Source organism: Phoenix dactylifera, chromosome 1 (genome assembly GCF_009389715.1).
Source record: "Phoenix dactylifera cultivar Barhee BC4 chromosome 1, palm_55x_up_171113_PBpolish2nd_filt_p, whole genome shotgun sequence".
NCBI lineage: Eukaryota > Viridiplantae > Streptophyta > Magnoliopsida > Arecales > Arecaceae > Phoenix > Phoenix dactylifera.
The window spans coordinates 16409980-16437948 of NC_052392.1; the positions used below are offsets into that span (position 1 = coordinate 16409980).

Sequence of the window (27969 nt, forward strand, 5' to 3'; positions counted from 1 at the left end):
TCTATATCAGGCGGCTACGTCGGCGTTCATTTTGTCGAGGTCCGCCGCCGCTTTCGGAGGGGCCTCTGCGTCGGTGTTCATATTGTCGAGGAGCGGACTTTCCATATGGTGCTCGTATAAATTTGAACTTTCCAAACGGCAGTAACTCGTCTGCGTCCTCCTTTTCTCCTTTCCTTCCTTTCTCAAGATCGCCCTCGTTTCCACCTTTTGCTGTGAGGAAATTAAGTCAGATTTTAGGTGATACTTTTTCTTTTTTTTGCACGTTGTAATGCTTTTTCTTTTATTATTTAGCAAATTTTCTTCTCTTTTTTCCAATAATCAAGAATCTTGGAGAGCATTCTTTGAAACCCTAGCCCTAGGTCAGATTCCGGCTTGGTTTTCTCCTCCATGTGTACCTAAAATTCTCGTACTAGACGTGTCTGTTACAGTTCTTTTGGTTTCCCCTGGTCGCAGATTGAATTTTTGATTTCTGTTGTTTATAAAGAAAGACGAAAATTGTTGAGTCGCTTAAAATCATAGATTGTTCTTTCTTATGATATATGTAGTATTAAACGATGTTTTTCCGTTGGGCACAGCTGGAGTTCTTGATTTTGTGTTTTTCTTTATTAGGTTACTTATATGTGTTTTTCTAAAGATGAAAAATTGTTGAATCGTTTAGTTCCAAATCTGATAGATTGTTCTTTGTTATGATATGTTTAGTATTCTGAGGATATCTTGGAGCCATGGTTTTCTTCAGAAGCGTTGCGGTGCTCTCAAAGCTCCGTTCTCGTCTTGTAAGTGTGTTGGTTTCATCCTGATTGATTGGAATTTGTGACATCTAATATAGTATGAATTTATTAATCTCTTTTTCATCCCTATTTGTCATTTGTTTGATTATTTTACTCTTGTCATTGTTTACGGTTCTTGGTGGTTTCGATTCCAGGCCCAGCAGTCCACTTCATTGGGTTCTGTCCGGTGGTTGCAAATCCAGAGCGCTTCAGATCTTGTGAGTTTAATATATTTCTCTACTGGATATGATTGAAGTTCCTACTTATGACATCAATTGCTTTTCCCGCTGCCTGGTAGTTAGTTTTTATCTTGTTTTGGTAGTAAAGAGCTCAGCGATGAGGACTATCTTTCTATTGTTATGATATTTGGGTACTATTGATTTGTACAGACGTCAGTCAATTTTCTTTCTCTTTTCTGTTTTCTTTTTCAGTATTGGTATATTCAGTATATAAATATATCATCAAATAATGACAAATGAGTGTTATGTGCATGGGAGACTGATGTCCCTTGAGGACAGATTAGCTAGTTGCTGCATACCATTATAACACGGCCCTTTTGTGCTGCCAATATATGCTCATTCCTTGTGGGAACCGTCTAAACCATTACATAGTTTGTCCCCATTGTGCAGCCTTTATCAGAAACTGGAATGCTCTTCCAGATAGCTCATAGTTAGTTTTAAACTTTTTTGCTGAATTTATTCCAACTAGGTTATCTACTTCCTCTCTCACTTTTAGTTTCATTGTTTTACAGCCTCTAATTGCTGATCAACACAGTTCAACAACTTGCATTCTTATATATCCTAAACTATTTTTGTTGTTATGCTCATCATATGATTTCTGGGTATCGGGCAATTAACTGTTTCTTCTTGTGACCCTATAATGCTGCATTGTCTTCATTGTGATGATTGTACCGATTTGATCTAATGATTTATGATCTGATTTATGTTTTGTAATTTTCAGGATCTTCATTCTCAATTGAAGGATTTGATTCCAGAGCAACAGGTCTTCTTCTTGAAGCTTCTTCATGATTAAAACTCTACTTAGTTTCATGCCATCTAATTCTGATTTAAACTTTAGCCAACACTGTTTTCTGAGTCACACTAATTTTGATGCTGATATTGTACCTTATGATTTGGCACAATCTAGATTGTTTATGTTACACATATTAATTTTCATTGTGTTGTGTAGTATGATTTGAATTGATACCTTTTCTGCCTATGCTATGACCTAGATGTATCCTTTGCTTGTCCTACAAACTTGGTTGAGCATAGGGGTATTTGTTGTAGGGTGTTAGTGGATGAACAATTGGGATTTACCGACTTGGTATAAATAATTTATATATGTGCCGGAATTTTATTGATTTCCCAACAAATATATGCAATTTGGCAGATATTGTAGGTCATTTATTTATTTGGAAGCAACAAGTTGTACCTATGAGGATTTTTTACATGGTTGTCAAACATCTGATTTTAATTTTATTAACACTCTTTTTTATTTAAAAGAAGCTATTAAAAAGTTTAGATTATGGACAATTAAAAAAAGAAAAATCTTGCAAGCAAATCTTTGATTATCTTCTGAAAATGCCCATAATTTTCATCATGGTAATAATCTGCATAATAGGCAATACACATATTTGTTTTTAGTGTTGTAAAGGATGCCATATGCCATGCCCATGACATGTTCCTCTGATATATGGCTGTGGCCCTTTTTCTGGTATATGCCCATTCTCTCTAATTTGCATATGAGCATATGTGTTCAAGCACAAACTCTTTCAGGCATTAAAACACACATAAACCATGGATGTTGGCTATTGTAATATATATTGGTTTTCTACAGTGAATGGCAAAACTCCTTTAGATGAAAGTAACCATATCATGGGTTATGCTTCATGCTATTTAGACATAGACTCTCATGAACTTGGGCCTCTTATTGTGTTACAGGAGCGCTTGAAGAAACTGAAGGCAGAAAATGGAAAAGTTCAACTCGGAAACATCACTGTTGATATGGTATATCTGTAAAAGATTCCAATTGGTTATCATTCTTTAGTGTGTTGAGTTGTTGATTTTATTTTATGAGTATATAATAATCCATACATGATAATTGTGCAACTAGTTTCTTCTATTGTAACTTGCTTTTTCCTAGGTTATTGGTGGAATGAGAGGAATGACTGGGCTGCTATGGGAGACATCTTTACTTGATCCAGATGAGGTGCATCTTCGTGCTTTTTTCTACGTGCCATATGATGCAGAATCACAGTTTAACATGATTCTGGCTTGGAAATACATTGTCTTTTAAAAGCTTGGTGTTCTTCCCAAAGTTGGTAACCTAGACAACTCTTTTGTTTTCAGGGCATTCGGTTTAGAGGCCTCTCTATTCCTGAATGTCAGAAACTGCTGCCTGCTGCGAGTCCTGGGGGGGAGCCTTTGCCAGAGGGTCTTTTGTGGCTTCTTTTGACTGGCAAGGTGATCATTTAGTAGCTTATATTTATAGTGATATGTTACTGTTACTGCTTTCTTGAAGCTTGTCTAAAAGATTCTGGTGACTCGTGCTTTCTACAATTGGAGAGTATTCAATAGTGGTGTAAAAGGATTTTTGGCAAATAACGATTAGGAGGGAAAGAAATTTAGGCCTTTGGTTCTTAGCATATTTGCTTCCCAAAAAAGGGTTTATCAGGGAAAGACTTGTTGCAGGAATTCCTATAAGCGTAGATAAAAAGTTTATCATGTTAATGTAAGGAGATTTTCCAGATTGTCACTTGGTAGGCTTTCTTATATTACTATTTGGCATGACTCCATTGTGATATTGAATGCTTCTGTTGGACTAATGGGTGAAGAATGTAGCTGGTATTCTATTGGTGTTTACTGATTGAATCTTTGAGTCCAGGATATGTGCTTTATTCAGAAATATCAGCACATCTGTGATGACATTGATGCTCAACAACATCATTTTGCTTTGTACTAGGCCCCCACAATCTTGTGTAGTAACCTGAGATTGTCATCAGGAGATATGTGGGTTGACAAGTCAAATTCTACCACAATTCTCATGATTTAGGTCATGTACTGTTCTATCTTTCGACATTAAAGATGAATAACCTCTTATAATTTGTAGTGCAATATAATAAGATATCACCTTCTATGAAGTAACGAACTATTACAACTGGCATTTGTACTCAAGCTTTTGTTGCAAACTTTTATACATGTCAGTGATCATAAAGTTCAGACATATTATCAAGAATCTTTCTGTCCAATGATATCATATTTTACCTGGAAAACATGATTTATGGATTCTCGACAATTTTGATAAAAGAGTCATCTGCATCTTTGATTTTCCATAACATCTTTTTTTCCATTTTTTTTAATATGAAGAATGAACTATTCTTTATACGTTGGGTTCGAAAGAATCAAAAAAGGAATTTTCCATTCCCTCTTTTGATAAAGATAGGTTATCTATATTTCCTAGAACTACCACGGTAGTAGAACTGAAGTATCTGAATAGTGGGAAGAACTCTGCTTGCTAGTAAAGTTAGTGACTTTTGACATCTGTATTTTTGGAACTTCTTAAAATTGTTTTGTCGGGAAAGGCTGGTGGAGCTGTTTGTTCAAGGGACTGACAATTGATTATGAAGATAAATGATAAGCATGACATCTTTGTTAACTTGGAGCTGGAATGGTAAGTGGACATCATAAAGGGATTGACCTCTAGAGGAATTGTTTTAAGCTGTGAGCATATGGTAATAGGTAGTGTTACAATATTCTGGAAGTTCAAATTATGTTGTGAGGTAGGACAAGGCAAAATGGATGTTGGGCAAAGGAACAGCTGATATTCATTTTTTCAATTGCTTATCTTCCAGGCTGAGAGTGGTAGTGCATATTTTTTTTCTTTTCTTCTTTCTTTTTTTTTCCCAGTTTCTTCTTTCTTTTCAAAGTCTTGCATGATATTTTAGGATGTGCTGTATATTAGATGTGGTGGTATAGAGATTGTTGGAAAGAAAATTTTTAACATCTGGATTGTAATTATTAAAGACATGAAACTAACCATGCATTTAAAAGAGAAGATGCTGGCATATTTCTCGTTCAAGGAAACTGCACTGCTTTTGCATTGATTGGTGAACATGCCATTTATTATGTTTTGGTAAAACTGAGTGGTCATTCATCTGCCTTGGAGTCAAGTTCAAAATGATCTATGTTTGCACTCTTACCAACCAGCAAAAGGGTAGTCGCTCCCCATCAAAAGAAACAAGAGAGGAAAAACAGAAACTATTATAAAAATATGAAAAAGGATACATTTGATATGAATCAAACCAAAAACATGACTTGTAGATTAAGTTTTTTTCATGCTTTGAAAAAACACCTGGTGGATCTGTACAATCTAATCTTCCCATTTTGCTTTCTGCCTACACACTATCTCCATTAGGTGTAATAGAGGTTGACTATATTCCACATAAATCTGATTGCACTCTATCATTGATTTTTTCCTTTTCCTTTTCAAGTCAATTGTATATATGCAAAAGTTGAATGTTGTCTCATACTATATTTTCTTATTCAGGATTAATTTCTTCTTCTTCTTCTTCTTCTTTTACCATAGGTGCCAAGCAAGGAACAAGTTGATTCACTATCAAAGGAACTGCACAGTCGCTCAAAAGTCCCAGGTTTATTTTTATTTTTATTTTTTGTGTTTGTTTGTGTGTTACAACCAATTTGTGGGTTGCTCATAAGATGTGCACATCATGATATTATGTGTATAAACTAAGTATTCATGCAACTAAGTAGTTCTTGTAAGCAACTATAATCATGATATTCTTTTACATTTCAACACCATTGACAGTCATAGCTCATAGATGCATAATAACATTATACATTCATAATTTTTATATCCCGGTTCTAATATTTTGACTGAAAAGGGGAAGTTGAAAAAAAAATATTACCTTTTGAAGTAGATGATAACCTGTATAACACTAGATTAAAGACCTGTTACATAGAATGTTAGATCACGCTATGATGCTGATGTAATTATTTTTGGTTATTCAAGCTCCACTATTTATTTATCACCAGGCAAAAAATTGTATTCTGTGCATAAATGTCTCTACAATGTATCTTGTGTATAATTGCTATTGAACGATAAAGTGCCTAAGACAGACTAATCAAGTTTTTTTTTCCCCATCAAAATTGATCATCTGTACCTGGAAATGTTTTGAATATGCATCCATGTGAAATATGATATTTTCAGGAAGACAGAATATATTTGTTTCATTACATTGTAGCAGTATCGTGCAATTTCAATTCTAGTTGGTATTATTTAGAAGTGGTAGCTTCCTTACTGTTCTAATGTAATAAAACTGTGGGAGTCATGAAAATACACTACAGGGTGTAATTTTCCTCAAAAAAAGAAAAGAAGCCTTTTGAGTTTTTAAATATTTTTAGAGTTCTAACAATTTGCTCGAAACGTTCATTTCCTTGTGAAACAGTTTATCCAGACCATATTTTTGACTTACTTAGGTTGCATCCTCAACGAGGCCACATTACTTAAAATGCACTACTAACTAACTTTTTGTTGCCTTTTTATAAATCGCACTGGGGAAATCTTAAAATTGGACTATTGATGCAGATCATGTTTACAAGGCAATCAATGCTCTTCCACCAACAGCTCATCCAATGACACAGTTTACCACTGGTGTTATGGCACTACAGGTAATTTTCTGCTTTGATTTACTCTGTTGGCATTCTTATATCTGAAAATATTATTTCAGATAAAATCCTCCATCATTTCCAGCTATTGCTCTCTCATTATCTGTAAGCATGTCTGCATGCGTCCATGTGTTTAGCTGCTTTGTGGGACTTTGGACCCATAAGAGTTGTCATCGTGAAATATATTTTATTACTAAACATAAATATATGAATAAAGATGTTAATTTAGCTATAAGCAAGGGAAGAAGTATTACAGTAAAATAAAAACCTACCAGAATATCTGCATGAATATGAAACAAGATTCAAAAAATATATTATGCGCACAAATGTTGTGAAATTAACTTAAAACTTCATATCCTAGTTGCCTGTAATAGAATGTTAGCCATGATGTTTTCCCTTTATACACTCTGATGGTGATCTTTTTAACCAAAAGCAGAAAAACTTGTTGCATGATCTGCTTTAAGTTCTCTTATGCAACATGTGAGACTATCTATATCTTTTAGCTCTCTTGTAGAGCCAATTTAATTACTAATGCATTATCAACTAAAAGCATGAAATACATCATAACTTCAGCTTTTTCGATAATTTATTCCATTGCAATTGTGATAAAACCCTTACTGAGTACAATTCTGCAATTGGAATAAATTAAGAACCAACCAAGTCATGCCAAACATTTCATTTTTAATTTATAGGTTCTATTCTCTCTCATAGAAAAGTTCTTGTTCAATTATATAGCTTCTTCTAAGTACTGTTCCATAGTAAAGTGATCAAAGCTATTGTACTTTAAATCTATTGCCATGACTTCAGCTAATAGTGAATTTTCAAGCTTGATTTCTGATGAATTTATTTTTTCTGTATGCCAAAGGTGCCTTGTTACCATTCTTCTAGATACCATTCTTCTAGATGTCTTCACATAGGGTTGCACATGGGTCAGGTTGGTTTGGGTTAGAGGCTAGTTCGGAACCAACCCAATCGCAAGTGGGTTTTAATTTTTGGAACAAGAACTGAAATAATCAATGTCGGAACCAACCCCAACCCAACCCAATCAAGACCAGGTTTGTTGTGAGATTACCCAAAAGTTAAGCAAAGCAGGAAAAAATCTATTGATTTTATTTGAAAAATAAATTAATAACGCAAGATGACTTACAAAATGCAATGCATAATATATTTGAAGGCATCTTACTTAGCAGTCAGAATCTTCTATCTAGGGTTACGCACCCATGTTGGAATCTTCCTGAAATCTTGAACCTGCACCTGCTCCCTAAGCTAAAAGTGTTTCTAGAGTATCCATTTCCTGCACATGCACCTGCACCCTCCCGATTCTAGCAACTAAGCATCTTACAACAACAAAGTCCAAAATAACTATAAATCTAGTATATAACATGTCACAACTTAAAGCCTAATAAACCAATATTTTATTCAAAGGCAATGGTTAACAAACATCATGGGTGAAAAATCTATGAAAATTAGCCGTGTACATTATATGATAACTGAAGATTAACTTGATATGTGTATATATATATATATATGTATAGTTTTCCCTTAACCCAACCTGACAAGGCCAATTTTATTTGGTTCTTGGGTTGATCCAAGCCCTTGTGCTCCGCTACGTTCACAGAATTTTGGAGGATCTATCCTTAGTGCGTGAGCTTATATGACATTTGAAATAAGATAGTTTTTTTTTTCACCACTAAATTTTAGTTCATGGAACACTCCTCTTTTACAAGCAGTTGCCTTGTCCAAGAATAGAGCACCCATCTCTGATGATTGCCATTAAGGTTATTTATTCTAGTATAGTCTTTCACCTAGTTGCTAGTAGATTTACAAAGCTAGGTATTCTTCTATGACTTTCATAAAGTGATGTGCAAGTTTTCATTTGACTTATTGGATGCTTCTTTTTTAATTTGTATAGTGTCAAGAGTAGTTTAAATATTTATGTTTCAATTATTGTGAGTCAGCTTGAATTTTAAAATTATATCTTTGGTAGGTTTTTAGTCCTATGCCGAGTAAGGATTACTGTTTACAGCTTTCACTTTGTGTCTATTTGGTCTGCGAAGTTTCTAAGTAATTAAGTTTGTGTTTTGAAGTGGTTTTAGTGGATTTCTATATGGAGTTCTATCGATTAGTCTATATTTTTCTAATATTGTATATTTATTTTCCCCTATAATGCCACTGAATTAATGTTAGGCCTGTAAATTATAAACTTAGCAGGAGCACTATATTCATGGTTTGAGGCTACTAGATAACACCCCCATTTTCTTCTCTCAAGTGTTCTCTTGTCCAGTTGTCTTCTTTGTTTCGAATTCACTGTTATTACTAGTTAGAGGCTATAGATCTTCTTAAGTTCCACAAAAATTCTCTATGTGACCTATCAGCATGCGTACACTAACTGTATATGGTTCTGCCCTACTAACTCAACCCTTGTTTCCATGTACAAGTTTAACCCCAAGCTTTAACTTCCCAATAATCTGTCTTTTCATTTATTTTCCTAAGATTAGACCTCTACTGGTACAGTCTCCTACATCAAAAGTCCACCATCCTCAGGGCAGTTCCAACCATCTGTTTAGTCTTTGAGATACTTGCTATATTATAACTGATGCATGACAGATGTCCCATTTATGTGCTCTTAAATATTTTGCATTTTTTGTGATGGATACTAATTCAAAATGCATTTTTTGCAATTGATGATTCTGGAATGTAAACTTTTGATGAATAGTCCAGGTACACTGAAAAGATTAAGAGAAACATAAGAGCTTGGTGGCTCTAATTTATACATGTGTATGGTGTACCAACATAACATCATGTAGGTCTACTGACCAGATACCATGCCCACATACCATCTGCATCTCCACCTCAATAGCATGGTCACTCTTGTCTCCTGTGTCGACAGTGGCTATGATGATTGTTAACTCAGGGTCATAAGTCATGGTTGATAAAATTAAACTGTAGTGCTGCATGCATGTAGTATGCAAGGTAGATGTCTTTCTATCTCATGTTTTAAGTGAAGTAAAAAATTCAAGCTGAGTTGTATTTATTATAATCTTTTAGATATATTATTTGGAGACGTTTTCCTTGTGACAGTTCTTGCTATGCTGTTTCAGGTTGAAAGTGAATTTCAAAAGGCATATGATAAAGGGTTATCTAAAGCAAAGTAAGTTCTAAAGTATATAGTTTCAAATAAAAAAAAAATAATACACCAAGTTTGCCTAACATTTACAATTGTAACTTGTAGGTTCTGGGAGCCAACATATGAGGACTCTATGAACTTAATTGCACGACTTCCAGTTGTGGCTTCTTTTGTTTATCGAAGGTAGTATTCATTGGCTTGCTGAGCTTGTGGTTTTACTAGAATGCTGATCTGCTTATGTTATCCCAGAGGTAGCCCTGTAGGAACCAGACTCTGTGAACTTGATTTTATTTTACCAAGTACATAACATATAAGTTTTCTTGTTCACTTGTAATCTTCTCCCTATTTGTTTCATGTAAGCACCATGAACAAGCTTTTGATGCTGCATTGACATAACCAAATCGGGATTCAAAATCATACTATGGTTTCACTTCTACAAGAGGCTCCCTACATGGTGTCAATGATTCTCTTTTTTAACTGGACAGGCTGTAGCCATTAATATTGTCGGGCACATATATATCTCATTTTTCCCATATTTCAGTTCTTGAACATGAATATCTCTAGTTTATTTGTTCAAAGCTGCTTGTCTGCCACACTATCAATTACAAAAAAAAATAATTGCTGGTGTGGAACATTTAGTAATGCTCTTCAATCATGACCTCAGATGCATGTGTATTGATGGACTTTTTTCCTGTATTCTGAAGGATTTACAAGGAAGGGCAAATCATACCTGCTGACAGTTCTCTGGATTATGGTGCAAATTTTTCTCACGTGCTGGGATATGATGACCCAAAGATGATGGAGTTGATGAGACTTTATGTAACAATTCACAGGTGGCTGATCCATTATAATGTTCCCTGTTCTTCCACTATCCTTTCCCAATTTCCCCCTCACCCCCAGATTACATTTCCATTTTCTACATTTGGATTCATGTTATGTTCTGCAGTGACCACGAGGGTGGGAATGTCAGTGCACATACTGCTCATCTGGTAAATTAGACTTTATTTTATATTGTTCATTCTGCTTTTATCTTACTTTTACTATGGCGCAACTCCATATTAGACACTATAGCACATGAAGTTGGTGTATCCAGAAGCAGTCCAATCTAATTGTCATATCTATATTGGCATCTTTTTCAGGTTGGTAGTGCTCTATCAGATCCATATCTTTCATTTGCAGCTGCACTTAATGGTTTGGCTGGACCACTCCATGGTTTGGCTAATCAGGTAATGCAGTCTTTTTTTTTGGCCATGTTTCTATTTGTCATCTGCTGCTGCTGCTTTATCTACAATCTGATCTTGAAGCAAACTTGTTGTCATGAATCATGATTTCAAAAGTAATCATAAGTTATTTTTAGAGAACAGCTACACATACCCCAGTATATGCTGGAGAAGGGTGTAAACCTGGCATTTTTTGTGATTGGTGAAGGATTTTTTTTAGGGTGCCAAAATGCCATGTTTGCCCTTTTTGGTTCAATGAAAACCCAGTTTATACTCTTTCTAGGTACATTTTGGGGTACGCATACCATTTTACTAGTTTATAATGCTCGTTAGTAGTGTCTCTTCTATTTTGTTCTGTTACACATAGTGATGAGAAGCATATATGCTATATGACAAACAATTGTCCTCCAGAAGTTGTTAGACTACAGTACTGCCAATCTGTTCTTGTTCTCTCTGGCTGTACTCATAGCTGAAATGATAGTGCTAATTACTTAATTTCTACCAGCTTATTTTTGATTATCTTGCACAAGGATTCACAAATCGAGCAGTATTCATGTAATGGAGACGTACATCACAACAGTCTTATGTTTTCTGTTTTAACTTTTTTCTGTTTTGTTGCTGCAGGAGGTGCTGCTATGGATCAAATCCCTGGTAGAAGAGTGTGGAGAAAACATTACAACTGAACAGTTGAAAGACTATATTTGGAAGACTTTAAATAGTGGCAAGGTAACTCATTTAGTCGATCATACTTACAGACCAGGCAGCAGTTTAATATTTTTAGTGTTGTAATGGATGCACAATAAATTAATACGAACATCGAAAAAAGAGGAAAATGTGCACTGATGTAAGATTGAGGTTTCTCCTTGTCTTCTTGCACTAACCATACAGAAACATGAAGATATAACATCATTTTCAGGATGTGAAGAAAGTCTGGCTGGCTTGTGTTATATCGTAGATTGAGTAGATACAAGTGAAATGAAAGAAAATCTGGTGATTTATTTCATTCTACTTTTACCTCTTTTCCTGGAAAGGGGTTTCTGAACATTCTTGCCCTTCTGCTTGTGGAGTTGTTTTTAAGACCACTATGCAATTTGTTGGATTTTTTCAGTGTATCTTTTTATCCCTGTTTGAAACCAACCTTAGAAGTACTCGTGCTGGCACTACTTCTTGTTTCCATTTCACTCTTTTAATTGTTTATAGGTTGTTCCTGGATATGGACATGGAGTTCTACGTAAAACAGATCCAAGATATACATGCCAAAGGGAATTTGCATTGAAGCATTTACCAGACGATCCACTGTTCCAGCTGGTTAATTCTATAAACCCTTCTGATATAATTGCTGCTGTGCTTTTTCTATGTTGAAAATTGTTCCTTAACCTTTGTTTTACTTTTCTTTTTCAGGTTTCAAAGTTGTATGAAGTTGTTCCTCCAATACTTACTCATCTAGGGAAGGTAATGTTTTTCAGATGTCTTGTTTATTCTTTTTTTTTTGCCTGTACTAAGATAAATCTAGATATCTGTGCTTTAATAAGGTTAACGTAATCAATTTGTCCAGAGCATGAGTAGAGCGTTATTAGTAATTTGAGGTAAGAGAATACCTTTACAAGCCTCAGGTGGCGGCCTCTTTTTAGGTAGCATTGAGGTCAACTTTCTTGGAAACTCTATGGATTAGTCAAGTATTATTGACATAAGTCAGTTGGGTCTGGAGCCATGGGGGTTCAGTTCTTTCAGAAATATGCGGGGCTTTATATGGTTGAATGTGCAAGACATACGCCATGTACTCTTGTTGGCTCTTGCAGCTGGTGCTAAAGTCCAATGCTTCAAGGGAACGCTACTAGCATCACTTCATGTTGAAAAAAAAAATGCTTGTCATGAGTGTGTAAAGAGTTTTTTGCTACTGGGAAGAGTTGAGAATGAGCGGTATGATTTTCCTCAATTTTCTAACCGTGAAGCCAGTGCATAGTCCTGCTACTGCAAATTTTACTGTTAGGGTCAGGACTCTTTGCCCTCAGGCTCTTATCATCTAGCTGAATCGAAAAGAGACTTGTATGCTCTGCTTACTCTTTTCAACATATGGGCCCCATGTTTCTCATCTTATCCATGCTATGGTGCATTTAGTGTAATTGTTGAAAAAGTAGAAAGAAACATGCTTGAAATGATGATAGAAGTGTCTTGTACTTCCTCATCTTTACTGCTTTTGCTAGACCCAATGTGTTTCCTTCAGCCCACAGGTTCTCAGCTTTTTCAAAAGCTTTGGTAGATGCCTCATTAGTTCTTTATGATGTGGTAAACTCTTTTAAGCCACCCAGCGGATTTAGTTGCTATCCCTTCACAATTTTTGCCACCTCAAGTGTTTGACCGTTGTCCAAGATATTGGGTCAAGCTACCTTCTCCATAACAGTTGTGTCTGTTTGTACATCTTGCTCCTTTTTCATCCTTTCTGATCTGCACCAACTTGGCTCAATTTTGTTTTTATCTTTAACTGGTACTTGATTTTCTTACATATTCCAATTTAATTTATGGCAAACAAGTCAGTACTTGGTTTATAACCTCATTCTTACCTTTTCCTTGATGTGTATGGTCCTAAAATATGAAGGCATAAACAATAGGATTTAGATTGGTCATAAGTTCAGGCTGCATCATCTTGAGTAGGATTATATGCTTGAGCTACATCATCTTGAGTGTGCTTTTGTGCTTTTGTGCATGCATGCTTATTGCTGCTCCTTTGGAATAATTGCTGTATGTGCGGTTGTCCATTTTGTGCTTAGGACATGGTATTATCATCTGGATATATCAGGCCCATGGTTTATTTTGGTCTTTTGAGCGATTCATCCTTGTCGACTGTGTCAAAGTACACAAGCAACAGGCTACCAGAATGCTTGCTTTTTCCCCCGTGTCCTAATAATTCTCTACTTCTTTTTAGTTTTTGCTATATTTGTTATGATATTTGGCAGCCAACTACCTTGCTTTGTGTGAATACATTTACTTGATTGGTGGCTTTTCTTACTTTATATCAGTCTACCTCGTGCCCATTGATTAGTATTTGGCATATATTATTAATTTGCATCTATATTTTTTTCTCTATTTGGGAAAAGCCATCTTAATATTCCTTCTTGATGGTGTGAATGAATATCAGATGTTAACTAGACATGATCTTTACCATGGTCTTGGAGTCAATGCTGCATTTCACATGCCTGCATTAGATGGTGTTCTGCAGTGAGCTCAGTATATTATCTAGGCTATTCTTGGTGGAAAGAAGGATACATAATTATGTATTACTCTACTGTAAGTAGACATCACAGATTGAGGATCCCAACAAAATGGGACTGCATGTTGGGCTGCAAAGGATGCAACCTAATCCGCTGCAACATTCCCTTCCCTGTGGATGTGCATTGCCTGAAAGCCGTCCAATTTAGCAGTGAGATACCAGATATGATGGATCAAAGGATGGACATCCGCATTGACAGCTGGTAGGTGATTAATCCAGTTCACTACAGTTGCAGAATGCCCTGCCAGCCAGATGTGATTTGACTTTCTAAACTTCAATGGCATAGGTAACCCCCTCCCAGAAAGCTTGCAGCTCTGCCGTTGGGATGTTGGCGTCCACTAAGTTACATGCACCAGCCACAATTAGGTTACCAAGATAGTTCCTAATAGGAAAGCTAACTTCATATCACTGCCCATTGTCTACCATTGAGCCATTGAAATTGATTTTAACAGCACTAGGGGATGAAGGTTTCCAAGTGAAAGAAATCACTTGAGAGGATATAGGCAAGTGGCCTGGAGGACTCCAGATTTCCAGGGCCTGTGTTTCCAAACATCTATTGGCTACAGAGTAACTAAATTCATTGGCAGCATTATATGCAGCTTTGAGAACTTGACCGGCAGGGTGGTGGGCTTGATTGATATCCATAAATGATAACCTAGCAGATATGTGTACATCTATCGATCATTGATCCTCTTCCATGGTTTTGAAGAAGGTATTCTATCAGTTCTTGGAATGTAGGTAGATTTGCATTTCCATTAGTAAAAAGCTGTGCCATGCTCCACACTTGTGCTGCTTGAGGGCGTTCAATCAAAACATGAGCTGCTGCCTCCACTTCATCCTGGCATAAATCACAGTATGGTGTTACATTGGCTCCTCTAGCATTTAGCAATGTTCGGCAAGGTAGTTGGTCCCAACATACTTACCTCCAAAAGAGAGATCCTCGGATGCATTTTTGATCTTCCAAACTAGTGTGCAGTGGTGTCTTTCGGAGCAATAGGCTGGTGTAGGATCTTGTATATTTCACTTTGGGATTGAGAAAGCCACTATTGCACATCCTAATCTGTCAGGAATCGAAGTTCTTGGAATAGGCATCATGAGTCCTGTCGGCCATCTCCTCAGCATACTGTGAATGTGATCTATGTTCCAACTTCTATTATACGTGATGAGGTCCGCCACCGTAATACCTTTGGGCCTTTTATAATCACAAGGGCTGGTGTTTTGTTAAGCGCATGGACAACAACCAAGGCTGAGAAATAACTTCTATACCTAACCCATTACCAATTGACCGTTTCAGATGATTCATAACCACAGGGGCATACTTAGTAAAGCCTTTCAGATAAATGAAGCATTTAGTGGAATATGAGGCTCTCAAAATCCCATGTAGCATAACTTATCTCTCAGAATGGACGACCATAAGCTATTTGGATGAAACAAATATTTAGCTGCTTGTTTTGCTTCAGGAGCCTCTCTTCGTCCAATGAGTGACTGAATACCAAGGCCCCCTTCATTCTATGGTTGACATATTGCATTCCATGATAGAAGACGAGTCTGCCTAACACAATCAGTGCCATTCCAGGAGAAATGTCTTATACTCTGCTCCAAATTGTTAATGACTTGCTTTGGTATCTAACAATTGGACATTAAGTAAACAGGCATGGCACGGGGACTGACTTGATTTACTTTCCATCATCGTTAATGACCTTTATTTCCACCCTTTGAGCCTATCAGAGATCGTTCTAGTAATAGGGAGAAGCTCAGCATTGGTGGGCCTTCAACCAGTAACTAGAACTCCAAGATACTGCCATTAAGAAGCAGACTTAGCAATACCCAATATCTTTCAGTTGTTGCTTCAATGTTGATCTCAGTTTAGGACTGAATCTAACTGTAGACTTCGACAAATTCACTAATTGGCCTGACTCCTTACAGTACTCCGGTACAACCTGTCTGAATACAATGCAATTGGTATTGGTACCCAGGCTACTAAGAGAGCTGAGGCATGAGCTTAATAAGCTTGGAGTCTTCCCTCATTCACTGCAGAATATAGCCTCCAAGAGCGAGTCTACAGGAAGAATGAAATTTAAAGGTGACAATGGTCAACCCTGGTGTTAACCAATTATGGAATCGAACTGACTAAGCGATCTATTTACTAGGAAGCCAAAGGAGGGCTCTGTAATACATCCGAGGACTAGCCAAATCCATTATTATGAAAACCAGCATGTTATAGAGTTTTAGCAATAAAGTATCAACGCATTCTATCATAAGCCCTCTTCGTATCTCGTTTGTTGACTATAAGGCTCCAACAAGATGAAGCACATTCTCAGCCATGCATAATCTCTTGGGGTAGGTTGATATTATCAAAAACCAAGATCTGCTGAACTGGTACTGGAACCCATATCGGTTCCATACTGGCACATCCATTTTTGTTTGAGTTTTTCAAGTTCAATTAATTGGTGATTAATTTTTTCACTTTTTTCAATAATTTTAAGGCAAACTTGATGTTGTTTTGATGTTTCTATGATTTCGATTTTTTTGATGCTAATTTTTTATATTTTCTTATTTATATATTTTTAATAATTTTAAATTTAAAGATATGTTTAAATATCATAAATTCAGAAAAATATATTTTTTACTTCAGAAAATGCTGCTAAATTATGTAATATGTACTACTAATTTTTTATAATTTTTAGTATTAATTATATATTTTTAGTAAATTTTAAATTTAAAAATAATTTTTAAATATAAATATTTTAAATAATTAATTTCAGCTCAGATCCATGTAGAACCTAATAATAGATGATATATATTTTTTTACTTATGTAGGCATGTATTAAAGGCTACTTATTTCTCAATTTTTTTTAAATTTAGGCCTAGGCTACTATGCACATGATCGCATCAAAACTTGAATAAATGTACACTAATTTTTTTTTGAATAGTAGCTTGCATGCTCCTAAATAAGCTTCTGATTTTGTTTTTTAATTTTATTTTTATTTTTTTTTATTTTTTAATCCAAAAATATATTTTAATTTTTAAAAATTATATATAATTCAAAAATTAAAAAAATTTGTCATTATGCATATTATTCATAGATCTACAACATATCATAAAATCAAGTCCAAATTAAAAATTTTGGCATGATCTCTTCTTATTTGGTAAATTTCGAGCTATTTTTTTAGCCCCAAAAATAGAGAAAATGAGATAGAAAAGAGGAAGCACACCTAATTTAGCCTTGGATTTTTCTTCAATCGTGCTGAATCAGTGTGATTTTGCAAATTGAGAAAAAGGGGGAGCCATTTAGGCCTTAAGACTCTAAACGAAATAGAGAAGAAAGTGTTGGAAAGGCCTTCGCAACACCTTTTAACAAAAGAAGGAAAGGGGGAGGGGGCCCCGGTTCCAAACTGAGTCGACTCGATGCGAATAGGATTATTACCACAGTGATTTTGCAAATTGAGGAAAAGGTGTTGGGAAGGCCTTTTCAATAATGCCACATTGGTCTGCTGGAGGCTTTAAAAGCCCCTACAGTGGCATTGGAAAGGTCCGAGAAGGCCTTCCCAACGAAATTTGATCCAGATCCAGAGCTCTCTTTTCAAAAAATTTACAAACAACACCGATTCAGGCTATCAGAAGAAAGAGTCAAAGCTAAATAAGGGGTGCTTTCTCTCTCCTCTCCTTTCTTTTTTGGAGGGCTTGAAAAAATAGCTCAAAAATTGCAAAATAAGAAAAAATCATTCAAAATTTTGATTTAGGCTTGATTTTTTTATATGTTGTAGATTTATGGACGATATATACGCTGACATAAATTTTTTTAATTTTTGGATTATATATAATTTAAAAAAATAAAAATATATATTTGGATTAAAAACGAATATTTTTTTAAAAAAATATAAAATTAGACACGTATTTAAGGGCATGCAAGCTACTTTATATAAAAATTTGGTGCTCATTCATTCAAGTTTTGATGCGATCATGCGCACAGTAGACTATGTCGAAATTTAAAAAAATAAAAAATAAGTAGCCTTTTATGCATGTTCGAGAGTTTAGAAAAATATATGTAGCATTTATTATTGGGTTCTACATGAATCTGAACTGAAATTAATTTTTTAAAATATTAATATTGAAAAATTAAATTTAAATATAAAAAATAATTTAAAATATTTAATTAATTACAAAGATTATAAAAAATTAGTAGTACGTATTACATAATTTAGAAGTAATTTCTGAGGTAGAAATCATATTTTTCTGAATTTATGATATCTGATGATTTTTTAACATTAAAAACTATTCAAAATATATAAATAAAAAGATATGAAAAATTAGGGTTATGTATTAGATAAATTAGACGTATTTTTTGAGGTAAAAAAATTATCGTTATCGTATTAATATTTTGCTAATTTTAAATAATTGATAAACTGGCGTACTTGATAAACATGCAGAAATAGTGCCATCAAGAAAAAAAATGACTTAGAGCGTGACCAGGTTGAAGCAGCACTTAGCTGATGGTTATTCCGATGTATCTATATGTTGGAAATGCTCACAAAAGGTTCGGCAGCTGATGAAGCATTTCGCTGATTTCATAGCAGCAAAGAAGAGGCTCGCCAAGAAGAAGGCGGAGATGGACCGCTGAGCGGCAGGGCCACTTTTCTATTACTGCAGGGAGTCAAATAAAGTGTCCGCTCTAGATGACGAGAAGGCACAAATCCAAGATGCCATGCAGGCGAGCTTGGATGATTAGTGACAACTAGATGAGGTGGCCAAGCATAGGGCTCGATTTGGACCCTTATACTATGAGATGGGCTTTGGTTCTACGAGCAGCAGGGCAGATTCAGAGTTTAGGAGGACCTTCTCAGTTAGAGAGGCCGTCAGGAGAGGCGGTGGTTGGATTGCATCTATGCTCGAGACTTTTGGTAGCAAAAAGAAGTCATCTAGAGAGAATTGAACCAGTACGATATGGTACGCCCCGTACCGTTCGATTCGGACCGGTACGGCGTACCTTACTCCATTACTTCCTTGTTGCTATGCCATCCATTTTATATGGAGCCTTGCAGCTATAGGTGTCATACTGATGGCCCATTCGTATGCATCCTTATTACCCTGTAGTGTGGTGATTCTAGTCAATAGCCATTTAGCAGTTTCTCATATTCACCAAGATCTTAAGCCTCATATAAATACATCTGGTAATCGTCAGTTGGTACTTTTGTTGCTTTATTCGGGAACAAGATACATGGAAATTTCATGATACTAATCATTCGCTTTGTGGGTTTTTTACTAAATAAACCACTTTACCAGGAGCAGCAATCCATGATTTAGATCCACATGTCTTCTCCAGCAGAGATTCGAAGCAGCAGAGGGTTGACTCAATGCTGAAGAAGGATAAGAAGAAGGATATATGGCGAGCTATTGGATCTTGGTTCCACTGTAGCCACATCCCAGCGAATGTGGCAATAATACGTGCTAAAAGTCTGTCATTTTCGTCAATATAGGCCACCGGTCCTGGTGTAGATCCTCCAGGCCCGAAGGATATTTACGGTGAGCTTCTTGACAGTAATAAGGAGCTAGAAAAATGGATTGCCTCCTACAAGAGCAAGTGGTACATATATGGACTGACTATAATGTGTGATGGTTGGACTGATCCTACCAGGAAGAGCATCATCAACTTTCTGACATACTGTAATACAAAAACTTTCTTTCACAAGTTGGTTGATGCTTCTGATCAAGTGTATGATGTCGCATACATCCTCAAACTTATGGAGGAGGTGATTGATCAGGTAGGAGAGGAGAATGTCATGCAGATCATCATTGATAATGAGCCACAATATAAGGCCGCTAGAAGATCTTGATGGAGTGGCAGCCACATATTTTTTAAATCCCATATGCTGCACATTATATCGAACTCATGTTGATAGACATTACGAAAAATCGTAGGGTGCAGCAGACAGTGGAGACAACCCATACCATCACCGGATATATTTATAGCCATACCTGAGTCCTTTTACTGATGACGAGGTATGTAGGAGAGAGATTTTGAGACCATGAGTCACTTGATTTTCTACCAACTATGTTGCACTTGATAGCCTTCTTAAGAAGAAAGTAGCCCTACGTCAGATATTTGTCAGTTCCGAGTGGCAGAAAAGTAGATATGCCCAGCACGACATTGAAGGAAGCAATGTTGATCATTTGGTGATGAGACAGACATTCTAGTAGCGGGCCACTGTGATAATGAAGGCTATCAGACCATTGTACGAAGTACTTCGGGCCGTAGATAGCGAGAGGTACCTTCAGATAGGCTTCATGTATCATATGATGGAGAGGACAAAGGTTCAGTCATGGAGGTAGATTCAACCCATGCCCAAGAGTACATCGGCATCATTGAGCGGCGGCGGGACTACCAAATGGATAGGAACTTGCATCTAGTAGGTAAGTAAGAATATTGAAAATTAGACTGCTCCTGTATTTGTATAATTTTACCAAGATGGTCTCCTCTATGTGCAGCATACACCCAAACTCTTGGTTTTAGTACAACATAACTGAAATTGCTATGGATGATGAACTTCTAACCGCTCTGCGTAATGCCATGTACAAGATAGAGTTTGATCCGAAAGTCGCAACTCTATGTATAAGTTAATTGGTATCTTCTATTATTAATATTGTACAATACAGTTCTTTTTCATAGATCAAATTATTGAGAGAGGGTAGTTACAGTTTTGGAGTGCGGGCAGCTGTCATGAGTAAGACAAGTATGAATCCAGGTATGTTATACATCAGGAGGACATTTACCGGGCGTTAGATGGGTATTAATATAATACTATCTTATATCTATTTTTTTAAATATTTTTGCAATTGAATGGTGGATTTATTTTGGGATGTTCACGAAAAATCTTAAGCAGATAACTATCCGGATCCTCTCCCAGATGGTCTTCTTGAGTGGCTGTGAGCACAACTGGTCCATCTTCATCCTCATCCACAGTAAGCAGAGGAACCGTTTGACACAGAAGTGTCTCAACGACCTTATATATGTTCACTACAATCTGAGGTTGAGGCTAAAGTGTATTCAGGAGGAAGCGGAGCTCAAGTATACAGATTCGATTCATAGTGCTTTCGTTGATGATGAGGATAATCCTATGTTTGGAGCTGGAGCTTGACGAGGCAGGATTGCCTCCACGATCGGCCAACTTCATAGTTAGCAAGGCTAGGATCGATGCAGGGCAATGAGCTGAGCGCAATATTCCACGCATTCCTATAACTGATCAACCACAGCCACAGAAGAGTCAGCCACCGCATGACTCCTTGTGCGAGACATAATCGAGAGATACTTAGAAAAGGCCACTATGCTAGCTGGTCGACTCGGTCAGGAGGGCGATCTAGCCAGACAGAGAGGGGCATAAAAGATAAGAAGGCAGCTTTCCAGCACACCAAAAAAAAAATAAAAGGCACCTGCAGCCCCAATGGAGAGTATCGAGGAGTTCTAGAGCAGCAACGATGACAGTTCTGATGGTCATGAAGAGAGTGAAGGACAGGAGACCACTATTTATGAGACAGTCGCAGAGTGGTCTTCGATACACCGGTGAGTTCCGTTTATGCATGCTACACAGGATAGGGACCACAATGCACGATCAGGTAGAGCCTGCGAGAATACGATTGTATATAGAAGACGGGCTCCTCGAAGTCATTTAGGAGGACACGTGCAGTTGCAAATGACCACGCACGTGGAATAAGATTCATAGACGCATCGGATCTCGAGTCGTATACTGAATCCTATTATCTGCAATCACAAGTAGCCTATGATCTATACGGATACGGACATAGATATGGTACGTCTGAGACATCTTTCGGTGGCTATTACCTTATGCAGCCCGGAGCTTCTTATGGGTTGGATTTTGCTGTCGACAAATTCAGATGGGCTCCGCCACAGCCGTATTATCAGCTAAATGACACCTCTCAAAGCTAGAGCTTCAGTAAGAGATCCGAGAGTGCTTATAAGACGACGTGCCTTCGTTATGGGACGTACAAGACTACAATGCCGCTTGGTTAGAGGAATGGATTGATGTACCTTCTGACTATGCTTATGATCCGGATATCTATGAAAGTCATCGCCATTCGACTCGATTTTAAATATCCATATGTATGTTGTACTTTAAATGTATATAAGTGATTGTATTATTTTATATTTTTTACACGACTACTTGAATTGAGGATATTTTATGTTGTTTCTTGTAGCATGCAATATTTCACTAAATATTTTATAATTTGTATAACTTATAAACAATAAAATGCATCATTAGGTTAAATCAGAATCATAGAAACATAAAAAAAATTCAAAAAATATCAAGAAAAAACCCCAAAAAAATCAAATTACACTTAAAATCATTGAAAAACTTCAATGATTTGGATTACCAATTAAATATTCTTGAAAAGTAAAAAAAAATAGACGTGCCGGTACGGAACTTGCACACTGTAGTCGTACTGGTTCAGGTTCGGTACCGAACCGGACCGACCGCCGACCAGTATGGGTTCCGGTACCGGTTCAGCAGTCCTTGATCATGTAGCCATTGAATTCTAGATTTTTGGCACCAGAAAGTTTCTTATTGTTGGAACAATGAACTGTGCTCCCATAGATTAGTTCTAAGCTCCAACATCTCAACATTAGAAAGACCACCTACTGGACCTCTCTATGCTGAAGCCAATCTGTTCTTTCAATGGCCCCTAGTCTATGAAAATATTTCTCACCATTTCTTTGTTTGACCTTTGAAGATAATGCTTGCTGTGGTCCAGCTTCTAAGTGAATATTCATAGCATGCCTTGTTGTTGGTTGATTCCATGCCTTTCTCACAATTCTCCATGATTGTGGATATGCCAACCAGAATTTTTCAAAAGGAAGCTTTAGATTGATGGCAACAAAGTAGTATTTATAAGAAGTTGCTAGTGACTGGAAGAAGTTCTAGGAAGATGATTTGCCTGATATTCAAGGAAGATATTAATCCACCATCGATTGGCATATGTTCTATCTTTCCATTCCTCTACCCCGGCGACTCCTTGTCTATTGTTGCACCAGGTATAGCAGATTCTGGTGTAGCCAAGGTCCATAAAATTATTATCATCAAAGAACTGTCGAAACTCTGTGACTCAAATTTTGTTTGCAAATGCTCTGCATCTGTACATATCTTTTACCTCAGTCACAGTTTCAATCTCCTGTGATTAATGTTGGTAGTCCTTGTTGAATAACCATGGGTGCTTCATCCCATAGTGTTCTATGACCTCTATGCTCCGTATTATCATACATCCCAACAAGAATCCATGGCTTTCCTTGTGGTTTGGTAATAACTCCAAGTACCTCTTGTGCACAACCGGTAATAAATTTATACTTCTGCAATTTGCTTGCCAAATCACAATAATCCCTCTTGAAAGCCCACAGGAATCAATAGCATGGAAATTCCAAGTTCTTGGAAGGCATCCGTTAGCATTCTCATGGCTTTGACCAGACAATCGAGATTCCAAAAATATGCAAATTTTTGGACTGTGGAGACTTGTTAGCCTTCTCGTTGCACCGTCGAAGGATGGCTTACTTGTCCCCTTGCAATTTCATATTAGGATCTTCATTGTGTGGTGGGGGTTTCAGGGTAGCTCCCCTTTTGCCATTTGATTGTTGCAATCCCTCCGGTCATCTACGGTCATAGTACTGGCAAGGATCTCTATACCTTTCACAACTTGAAGTTTAAAAGTAGATTCCCCTTGGTCATGGCCTCCCTTAATTACTGCCTTGACTATATGAACAGCCTGAGTTGGAATTTGAAATTGCCCCTAGCTCAGACTTATCAATGAAGGAAGATGCCAACTTTGTATCGATCTTTGCCAACTTCCTCACATCGGATGTCCGCTTAAACTCATTTGAATTGGGCTTGATGGTTAACTATTGAGTAACGGACATTGGAATGGACTTGTTTACCAGCCTATATTCCACTAAGCCTAGCCTTGCCAAGTTTCTTTTGGCTTGCTCTCCTCTGGCGAGCCCAATCCTTTCTGGCCATTGATCTTTAGCTTGAGCATCCAATGGTCTGGTACCGAATCCTCCTGATTGGTGCTCTCTTTCATTTGAACATCATTAAGATGAGTGCTGAGTTGACTGCCCATAGGGGGAGCTTCTATTATCTTATTTGAGTTTGTCAGGAATCAAACGTCGATCCTGAGGTTGATTCCTTTATTGGCAGTGCATCATTGCTATCACCACTACTCTGCAATGTGGCGTTAAGGATTATAGTCCTTGTCTGGTGATTGTCTCCTAGTCGATTTTGTCGACTACTGCCACCCATTCAAGTCTCGACGAGTGTCTTCCAGTTTCAGTTGAGTCCCTGCTTCTACCCATATTTGCTTCTATATTGTTTGTCTGCTGATAGGGCCTTGATAGGTCATCATCTTTGATGAGATGAGCATTGCATCAGAGTCATCTAATCCCTCAACCTGTATGAAGTTATATGGCTAAAGATGCTGTTTTTAGTTTATCTATTTTGCTGGGTGAGTGCACTGCTCCTCTAGTTGACCATGCATCTAAAGTAGGCGATAGAAGTATTCTCATAATTAACTACTTGATGCTTGGCTTTAATGGAGGTGTCTAGCTTTAACGATTTGAGAGATCTACTTGCACAAGAGTTGAGCATTATTGGCCTTCTTGTGTTGATTTGTAAACTTGTCGTGAAGGCCGGTCTCCTTGATGTAACAACAATATTAAGAATTAGGGATCTCCTCCAGTATTCCGTGGGCAACCTTGGTAGGATCATCCAAAGGGACAATCTTACTGAGGCTATGACTTGTTGTAGGAGTAAATTTCTATCGAGGGTTCTATATTCAAATCCACTACTTAGTTTAGTGTTTTATTGCAGCATTGAACCACTGCTTCTCGAGATACCTATTGTGAGGAACCATGCAGGCATTTGTCTAGTCCCAAATCAACTATGCACTATGTAGATCTTAAATACTTATGCAAGGCCAAGGAACTTGAATAACACCTTCCGGTTAGCCTTTTTGGATGATGTTCGAGGTCATTACAAATAATATCAGAGCGAACCCAACTAATGGTCCATGTGGACTAGGGGATACTACAACATGAGCCCGTTGGGGTCTACCATGGGCCGATCGTGGTGTTTGTGATTGGATTTATAGTACTTGTGATTGGATTTGTGGTATTTGTGTTTGTATTTGAATGGATTTGAGCGAACCCAACTCATGGTCCACGTGGACTAGGGGATACTACAACATGAGCCCATTGGGGTCTACCATGGGCCAATTGTGGTGTTTGTGACTAGATTTATGAGGATTTGTGGTATTTGTGTTTGGATTTTCAATGGATTTGGATAATTACTTTGGTAAGGACACCAGGGCTTAAAAGGAAAAATATGTGATGACCCGTGCGGGCATATATTTAGTCCAACATCGGCTAAGCATTGGGTAGACCTTGGTATTTATTTAAGGATAATGAACCCAAATAACACCTTTTGATAGCTTTTTTGGGTAAGGCCCAGGGTTGTTATACCCATCTTGCGGGGTCTTCCTTGAATTATTAGTATCACGGTTTGGAGGTAAACAAGGTAAACCCGTTGTTGAAATTTTAAGAGTAACAACTTGTAACAAAATGATAGTTGCACGTCACTCAAGCAACATTATTATGTAGGCAACATGGTGCTCTGTAGATCCTCTCTATCTGATGGGATACATTGTTTAACTTTTTGTTCTCATTTTTTTGATTAAAGCCTGGCCATTATCACAAATAAATAGATAACAGATGGTTTTCTTGAACTAGTTAAGCCAAGGACATGATTATCTAAGTCTTATTCTAATATTCTCTTGGTGAAGGATCCGATGAATGAGAAGCTCTGTTGATCTGAGTGTTCAGTTTGTCGAAGTTGAAATAATCTCTCCAGGCCTGGTTGTTGAGGCATGATGCCTTTAATTGTGGCATAGACTTAGCAGTTAAGGTCTTGACAATTATTTTTTTCCACCCAAAGGAAAAAACAGCATTAGCTGGAAAATTTAGAATGATGGAAATTTCTGGATCCTTCTGGTATTCGACTAATTATACTTTTTTTTGAGTAGTTCCACTTATTGTACTCCAGTCTTTGTTTCTCATCCGGGATTTTCCAGATTAAAGAGTCCCAAGATTTGAATGATGCAAAATATCATTAACTTAGTTGTGGTCTTTCTTAACATTTGTATCCTAATGTCGCTATCTCAAAAATAACAAGGATTTGGCTAATGAAATACTGATCCAAAATTTGGACATGCACGACTACATTAAAGCTCTTTGTGATATTATACTACATTTATTTCTAAATTAATAAACCTCTAATACATTAAGAAAATTTTCATCTCCTGTTTTTGTTATTTTAACAAAATTCATGAACAAAAACATGATTTTGAACATGTCTAGGATGTTATCCTGTCAAGTAGGTTTGAGTTCTAGTTTGTAATAGTTTCCACTATATTCTTAAGTAATGCGTGTTCTGCGATTTGTGCAGGTCAAGAACCCATGGCCCAATGTTGACGCTCATAGTGGAGTTTTGCTGAACCATTTTGGTTTATCTGAAGCAAGGTAGGCTGTTTTTTAGCTTCAAGTCAGGGCTACAAGGTCCATACCCACATATTCATCTTGGGAAAATCTCTTTAGTGAAAGTATCGTGCCAAAAAGTTGTTCCTGTTGGAAACTTTTGCACCGGACAGGAGATAGCCCACCCTGGAGCCATGGAATAATTAGATGGTGGTTAAAAAGGGCATTATCTAAATTAAATATAATATTGGATTTATTTTCATATCTAAGCCTCATTTCTCTACTGTTCTCCAGCTGATGGTCGGATGCCACAGAAGGTATTCTGTGGTATATCTGGCAAGGAGAAGCTTTGCCTATTCTGATCATGGCATCATATAATTAGCACTGCACATACTCATTTGAGTTTGCTGACTGACGTAATCAATAAAAACTTGGGTATATGCAGGTATTACACCGTTCTATTTGGTGTCTCAAGAAGCATAGGGATAGGCTCCCAGGTTCGTGCAACCCTTTCCTGCTACTTCCTCAGGCGATTGTTTAATTATCTGCGTGAGGTTTTCTAATCTTCTATTATGTTCCAGCTTATATGGGATCGTGCGCTTGGATTACCACTCGAGAGGCCAAAGAGTGTCACGATGGAATGGCTTGAAAACTACTGCAAGAAAGCTGCTTGAGCGTGTAAGCGTCAATGAATCATGGTTGGAGATTAATCACGATAGAACGATTTTCTTGTACTATGAGAAACAGGGACACGAGAGGCGAGACTTGTATGCGTTGTTTCATTGTGTAGAATAATCTGAGCGCCATTCTTCTCTAATGAAGCAGTCAAAAACTTTTGATGGCCATCATCTGTGATTAGAGTGAGTGATCTCATGTTTTAACGGCTTGGAGCCTGAGAGATGAGCACCATTTCAGCTCAGTTTTTTTGTTGATGGAATATCCAATGGGTCAAACTTGTTCCCCTGGGATCTGGAGGTTTCAACTGCTCAGTGACGGATCCAATTTATATTTTTTAGCTGGGGCCGTTATTTTTCCTTCCTTCACCTTGAAAGTTGGAAACAGTCTAACTGGAAGTTGTGGATATTTGTGATCCCTGGTGAATTATTTGATACATGATATATTTATTGGTTACTATGGGGGTTGATAAGGTTAATTCCGTAACAAAATCCTACTGAAGCTGGAACGTTTCTCATTAGATGTTAGATGAATTAAGGACTAATTTGCATCTAGGTTTGTTTAGGAGTTATTAAGATGTTTAAACAAACTCGTTGTGTGTCGCTGCCTTTGTTATGTGATAACAGAGAATTGGAGTAGGGTGTCATCGTGGAGATCCATGGATGCCTGGCTATGTTCTCTGATAAGATGAGGCCATCT

The 27969-nt window shown here is 37.1% G+C and overlaps 1 protein-coding gene across 3 annotated transcripts; it reads left to right on the top strand.

Moving 5' to 3' along the window:
* Nucleotides 1-27668, top strand: LOC103718421 (citrate synthase, mitochondrial). 3 transcript variants are annotated; one of them, XM_008807235.4, is made up of 20 exons: nt 9-237; nt 700-773; nt 923-985; nt 1728-1769; nt 2708-2773; nt 2910-2975; nt 3116-3229; nt 5352-5415; nt 6372-6454; nt 9553-9602; nt 9684-9761; nt 10283-10411; nt 10525-10567; nt 10718-10804; nt 11423-11524; nt 11999-12106; nt 12200-12250; nt 26567-26640; nt 27041-27092; nt 27177-27668. In XM_008807235.4, exons 2-20 carry the CDS (start codon nt 723-725, stop codon nt 27267-27269), a joined length of 1416 nt encoding a protein of 471 aa, XP_008805457.1. In that variant the 5' UTR covers nt 9-237; nt 700-722; the 3' UTR covers nt 27270-27668. The 3 variants fall into 3 exon arrangements, with proteins under 3 accessions (XP_038983972.1, XP_008805457.1, XP_008805458.1); XM_008807236.4 differs by having other exon boundaries at nt 9-230; XM_039128044.1 differs by lacking the exons at nt 26567-26640; nt 27041-27092; nt 27177-27668 and adding an exon at nt 12354-13042 and having other exon boundaries at nt 1-237.
* The last annotated feature ends 301 nt before the right edge of the window (nt 27669-27969 follow it).

Bases quoted from the DNA above. Each gene is read 5' to 3' on its own strand.
- LOC103718421 (XM_008807235.4), top strand. From the start codon at position 723: ATGGTTTTCTTCAGAAGCGTTGCGGTGCTCTCAAAGCTCCGTTCTCGT. The intron at 986-1,727 runs GTGAGTTTAATA...TGTAATTTTCAG, and splicing joins TCCAGAGCGCTTCAGATCTT to GATCTTCATTCTCAATTGAA. The intron at 2,774-2,909 runs GTATATCTGTAA...GCTTTTTCCTAG, and splicing joins GAAACATCACTGTTGATATG to GTTATTGGTGGAATGAGAGG.